Source organism: Perkinsus marinus (genome assembly GCF_000006405.1).
Source record: "Perkinsus marinus ATCC 50983 genomic scaffold scf_1104296956272, whole genome shotgun sequence".
In the NCBI taxonomy this organism is placed as follows: domain Eukaryota; phylum Perkinsozoa; order Perkinsida; family Perkinsidae; genus Perkinsus; species Perkinsus marinus.
Window position 1 is genome coordinate 9,717 of NW_003207528.1, and position 6,162 is coordinate 15,878.

A 6,162-nucleotide genomic window follows, 5' to 3' on the forward strand; every position below is an offset into this window, starting at 1 on the left:
ACTACAGAGGTGTTCCACAAAGATTGTGGGGAGTTTCGATCCGATCACGCCCGCTCAGCTAGCCCCTGATGCCGAGCCCGAAACCACTTGCTTACCCTCGGGTGTAACGGAGAACTACCACTACACTATGTTGCGTGGCTGCCAAATACAGCTCCACAGAGTGGGGATGAGTGCCGAAAGTGTTTGTGAGGGTATTTTGTGTGATGGGCAATACAAGGTTTGTGGTTGCGTCTCGGGGGCCAAGAGTACGAAATGGACACTAACAATCGTCATATCCGCTGATAAGCTCAAGCAATACGACGAGTTCACTATAACCAGTAACTATGTCACTGAGCTTTTCGTCACAGCAGCTGCTCGGAGCGTAAAAGGCTGCCCCAAATTGATTCTCATATCTTTTTTATCAGATCAAGGAGACTCAGTTGGATATGTTCGCTCTGGAGGATCGGGCTGATGAAGTGGTGGCTACTATAAATCGTAATGGTGGCTTTACCATCTGCTTATGGAGTAAGGCGGCCACTACCGATAACGAGATGCATAAGCCACTTCGCCACCACCTCTTCATGTTGTCTCCAACCTCGTTCGAGGGAGATTTGGAAAACCTTAAGTGAGTTGAATCATATGGTTCGTGACCTCACGTGACAAGTGATGTGAATTGTGCGTCACGCACAATAATTTTCACGTTTTTCACGTTTTAGATACAACGGTGAGCCTGTTCGCCAACTGGGCAATGGCAACAATGATAGGCAAGCTGGTAATGGTGGCAACAATGATAGCCAAGCTGGTAATGGTGGCAACAATGAGATTACTAACGGCGGGAACAACCAGGCTACTAATGCCCGCAACAATCAGGCTGCTAGTGACGGCAATCAGCCTGGTCGTAGCGCCAAAAACAATGTCGGAAATGCATCCAGAGCGGGTAGCGTGATTCATTTAGTCCGGAAAAGTCATTTTTTCCTGTACAGGTCAGAATTATCCTGCAGCCCACGTTCCATTCGCCGGCTCGGTGCGGAATAGTCTTAGCTTATCATAAAATCATGATGTTTTTCAGGTGTTTGATCCACGGAGACAACTTCCCCAAAATAACGCCCGAGATGGCTCCGGAAATGATGCGGATCAACATAGATCCGAAGAGAGCGTTGTGTCGACAGACTGAGTATTGACTAGAGCAATTTTGCAACCATGACTTTTGAATGCTAATGAGAATCGAGTGAGACAAGTGTAATTTTCGTACTCCACACAAGATCGTAACTATGCTTTCCTAGTTTATGTATGTTTGTTCAGGTTATCGCCGATAACTTATCGATAGTCCTATTCGTCAATTTTGTTGCTCTCTCGCTCACCAGTTGGACATACTGAGCATGTGTGACTTTATTATGAATACTCCTGAACCCATGATATGTCTGTTTCTAATCTGTTAAACTACGGTTTTGTTACTTTGCAGTGAAGTAAGTTTTCCATTCAATGGTCGTTTTTTTGCAATGCCTGCCGAGCGTATTGGAACAACTGGTGACTAGCAAAAGGGAGCAGTTCGCACGGTTGAGACGGACGTGTAAAGTTTACACTGTAAACTGCTCACAATATGTAATCGAGGAACGAGATTCAAACTTTGCTTTTTATCCCACGTTCAGTGATCATTATTGAAAACCCGATTCAGCAATATGATCTATTTTTCATCATCCTCTGACATCTGCAAGGATTCGAATTGCCTTGTGCACTAATTAGTGGAGTGTACTTTTTTACCGTAGTTGTTAGGTGATGGTGCGAAGGAGCGAGGTCGTTTTCCGAAGAGTAGTTGACTAATGAGTTTCCGAGTTGGTGTTGGAAATATTTGGCTACTGAGATCATTAATTGATGGAAAGGAAGAATAGAGTAGAATGCTGACGGTTAAATTATTCTAACACATTGCATCAGGTTTTGGTCGTACTCAGATTTCATTCATCCGGTTGGAGAGTTTCTTTCGCTATCTTTCGTAAGTTACCAACTCCCCGTTTGCCCCGGTGGAAGCCGATAGTGGAACAATAGGAACATTGTTCCTGCCTCAGGATTCGGATATTATATGGATCGTCACGGTGTCATCAACAAAGCTGAGGAACACACGAATGGTAGATTTGGGTAATCAAAGGTGATATAGTGGATAAAACGTTGGAGAGAGGGTTTAGGATTATCTCGATCAGAGATATGGTCCGTGATTTATTCGCACACACTGTTCCCACGTAGAGTTGAGCGTCGAATTCTTTCATTATAGCAATGCGTAGTGCGATAAAGACGTTGCAACGGAGTTGTCAAATAGTGAATAGGACGACTTGTTCGCAGCGTTAGTAATGTTTATTATATTGCACCCAATATAGATTATCAGTTTAGTGGTTCAGTTCATTTTCGATGTTAAACCGCGTTAGTTAGTCATGTAAATACTGATTACTAATCGTCTGCTTCTTCCAGAGCAGAATACGTAGATAGGCATCATTGAACGAATTGATCAGTAGAATATTCACATACTCGTGACCAGTACATTTTCCCGGTCGGTCTCAGAGTGCAATCATATATAACAAGTCTGTGATAGTCGAGTGGTTAGTGCGTTAATATGTCATGCAGGCGATCCACGTTCGAATCTTAAATTCGTATTTTTAACATAATTATATTCACTCTGTAAATCCACGGCAATTACTAATCAAGTAGAGTACGAATTTGTGTAGTGGTAAGCGCCCAAATTCTCTTCAAGCAGGTCGGAGGTTCGAATCCCACCGGGTTCGTGGGGGTCCGCGCTTTAGGAGGATTCACGGACCTCCTCACACCGGGGACCCAAGAATCTAGTGGAGACCGCCCAGCTATCGATCCCGTGATCGATAGCAAAGCGTCAGTATACAACAGTAAACAGCGAGTCAGTAGCAATGTCGGCCCACCATCGTCAGGATATAGGAGTGACGAGTGGGCCGACGACTCTTTGTGACCCTGACTACTCAGCACAGGAGCCATTCAACTTTCCAGTTTAGTTCACCGCCGGTGAACCATCGGCCAGTGTTTACAGTATTTCATATAAATGTCCCTTATTTACGCCATTCTCTCCCGAAAGGGAGTCCTCTACGGGCTAGGTGGAGGAAACCATTTTTCGCTTTTTTTGTTTAGCGCGAGGGCAGGGCCCCTCTGCGCGTTATGAGAGCCAATTTATACACATCGAAGATGGTCTCGATCTTGGTCTATTTCGCGATCTACCCATAATATCGAACCGGGACTAGTACCAAACGAATCCTTATCGAATTTTAGGAACAATGGCATCAGCCGTTTTCTGGTTTATAGCTTGTGGTAGGAGCTATAATCGATTTAAGTTTCTCCGTTAGGATGTCCGCTCGAAAATCGTCACTTGCAATCTTAAGGTGGAATTGGTGTAGTGGTATGCGCCGCGGCTGACGACCGGAAGGTCCCCGGATCGAATCTTGGGTAAGATAAAATAAACTTTTTATATTATTTAAATATATCACTATTTTAATTCTTCTTAGATCTATTTCGTGGCGCGTGAGAAGTATATGCAACTTTCTATACCGCTATTCCCGATGTAATGATATGAGATGTCGGTTCAAAGCTCATGGCTCGGCTGTGTAGGGGGCCCCACACAGTGGGGTCTGCACAGCCGAGCCGGCCGTAGGCCAGACTCCTCACGTAACCATCCCCCTCAAAGCTGCGCAGCACTCAAGTACGGCAGAGGCCGTACAGCCTAAAGGTCGAGCGGTCAGCCTCACACCCGTGAGGCATGGGTTCGATACCGGTCGACCCCCCAAAAAGGGGGAATGCTAGCGCAGCGCACATGCGGACACCGCTAGATGCTCTAGTGAGCCGATCTGCCCTAGTGCTAGTTGATGGTTTAACAATCGTCTGCACTGATAACAACATCCACTCCTTCAGCTGGCGTGAATGATTCCTTGTTACAGAACTTGCATTTACGAGTTGCGAATAGGATTATGGAATTGTCATTGATGGAACACGTCGTATAGAACCCCGTCGGACATGTTGGTAGTAAATGTACCATATGCAGCGATGGAGCCATGACAATTCGTTACTTGCTCGAGCACTCAAGAATACGGGATACATCACTTCACGAACTCAATATCGACGCACGCAAGACTTATGGATTCAGCGCGGATAACCGTTCATATGCCGTCAAAACTACTCTCACTAATCTCCGACCATATCCACTAACATGTTATCAGGAAAATAATGGTATTGTGACGAAAGACGGCCATCATGATAAAGCCGTCAGACGATTTGCTGACACGTCGTCCCGTCTCGCAGTGAGGGAACTCGAAGTGAGGGTAAAAGTTAATACCAGTACCTGTCAATAACGAAATCGCATTGACCCACGGAGTACACTCGAAACAGACCGAAAGCTCACCTCGATCGAGTTCCTTCCTCAACATCGTTCTTGCACATTAAAAAGCCCGTATACCACATAAGGGAAGGTATCAGGAAATCGGACCACTTGGTGAAACGCCAGAAGTATCTTGAAGCGAAGTCGCTACCACCACAAACTCAGCCACGACCAGACCTACCGGGTAGGCAGATTCCACCACCACTGGAAGAAGATTTTCTGTTGCATCGGAGAAACGCCTTGCTGGATCTGTCCACCTGGCACCTGATGATGGTCATCGGGGTAATCGCAAGAATGTGCTGCTGCTCATCATCATGAGCCTACCTGGAAGCGTCCTCGCCAGAAGTTCTTCGACTCAGGGGGAACAGGATAACTGCCGAGCCGTCTGATATCACGCTTAGTGTTCGGGCGCATAGGGCCCACTGCACGGGCACTAGCACGCACTAGGTTCACCATTGATGCCTCTAACAGAAAGTTACCCTAAGGCAATCAATCAAGTTTAGCTACCAATACCGGTGACTTGCATGAAAGCTGAAAACTAAGTCCATACGCGAATCGAACCTCAGGACATACCACGAGTAGTGAATCCCAGGAGTGAGCAATAGGTACACAGAACGGTTTAGCACCACTCTAGGTACGACAACGGTGAGGAGATTAGTTGAGATAGAGCTGTACGATAGTCCCGTACTAAATAGAATATGAGTGCACGAAGGAAGAATCGCAACTCTCGCGAATATACATCACGTACCACATCGACAAATCTTGAAATAGTCCGGCAATTTCAGACTCGCGCGCGCCATGCTGATCGATTTCCAACGTACAAGATTAGACGATGTACAAGCTGACCATGCGAAAAAGTGGTGTCTCTTAACATGCCCGACATAGCATAATATAAACCTCTATGGGAAGGGCTTGGGAATTTATGGAGTAGCTCCCGGTAGCTTCGAGAGAGTCATAGACGGCTGTCGATGAAGAGCACCGAAATACTCGTCGGGTATTTGATGTCGGGAGTGTCGTCATTTTGAACTATAATTCTGTGATTACTTGGAAGATATCCGACGGGTATTTTTTCCATCCATGGCCAAACAGACGAGGAACAGAGGTCTAGGAGGCGCCAAATCGAGAGCGCAAGGGAAGGCGTTCAATCCTGGCAATGCCAGTACCAATCCGGACAGGTAATAACCGAGAAAGGGGGAGGGTCTGCTGGGCCAACTATGGGACTCAGGAAAACCGCAAGCAACTCGCCGGGGTTCATGCGATCGAAGAACACTATCAAACGTCTTAATATGTATAATCAGAAGCTGAAGAAGGCTGATTTGAACAAGGTGCGGTACTGGGAGAGTCTTTTGCCATACCGTAACTTCTTCTACCCTCAGCGGAAAATCCAACCTACTGGTCCAGCCCGAATCGCACCTGACCGTCGGTGGTTCGGCAACACGCGTGTCTTAAGTCAACAGAAGCTACAAAAGTTTCGAGAGGAGATTGGCCAGAGTGTCAACGACCCTTTCCAGGTATTAACATGCACCCTTGCTGCCTCGCTACGCGGTTTCGCTCACAGTGTCTGTCCTCTGACTTTTATCCACTCATCTATGTGTCGTTTGTGTGTCTGTTGGCCTTCTTCGTTGATCACAAGCAGTCGTATGTCGCATAGCCTGTGGTGCGATAGACTCTCTGTATAAGGTGGTATTGAAGTCTTCCAAGCTGCCGATGTCCTTATTGACAGAGGGCCAGAACGAGAGCGATCAACCTCGAGGGAAGGTGGCCAGGAAGAACCTTCTCGCTGTTGAACCGTAATGATAATC

At 46.5% G+C, this 6,162-nt stretch overlaps 3 protein-coding genes across 3 annotated transcripts; 2 read left to right on the forward strand and 1 right to left on the reverse strand.

The window, feature by feature from the left end:
• Positions 1–127: 127 nt before the first annotated feature.
• On the forward strand, positions 128–1,030 carry Pmar_PMAR003927 (hypothetical protein; the record flags this gene model as incomplete). The annotated part of the gene is made up of 4 exons (XM_002775211.1): positions 128–361; positions 405–604; positions 696–916; positions 963–1,030. The coding sequence occupies 4 exons, from the start codon at positions 128–130 to the stop codon at positions 1,028–1,030; spliced, it is 723 nt and encodes a 240-aa protein (XP_002775257.1).
• Positions 1,031–4,124: 3,094 nt separating this feature from the next.
• Pmar_PMAR003928 (conserved hypothetical protein) lies at positions 4,125–4,833 on the reverse strand. Its single transcript, XM_002775212.1, has 4 exons — positions 4,685–4,833; positions 4,542–4,624; positions 4,385–4,492; positions 4,125–4,324 (listed from the first exon to the last, which is right to left on the reverse strand). The coding sequence occupies exons 1-4, from the start codon at positions 4,814–4,816 to the stop codon at positions 4,312–4,314; spliced, it is 336 nt and encodes a 111-aa protein (XP_002775258.1). The 5' UTR covers positions 4,817–4,833; the 3' UTR covers positions 4,125–4,311.
• A 604-nt stretch (positions 4,834–5,437) lies between these two features.
• On the forward strand, positions 5,438–6,154 carry Pmar_PMAR003929 (conserved hypothetical protein; the record flags this gene model as incomplete). Its single annotated transcript, XM_002775213.1, has 3 exons — positions 5,438–5,535; positions 5,586–5,871; positions 6,041–6,154. 3 exons carry the CDS (start codon positions 5,438–5,440, stop codon positions 6,152–6,154), a joined length of 498 nt encoding a protein of 165 aa, XP_002775259.1.
• Between the last annotated feature and the right edge of the window lie 8 nt (positions 6,155–6,162).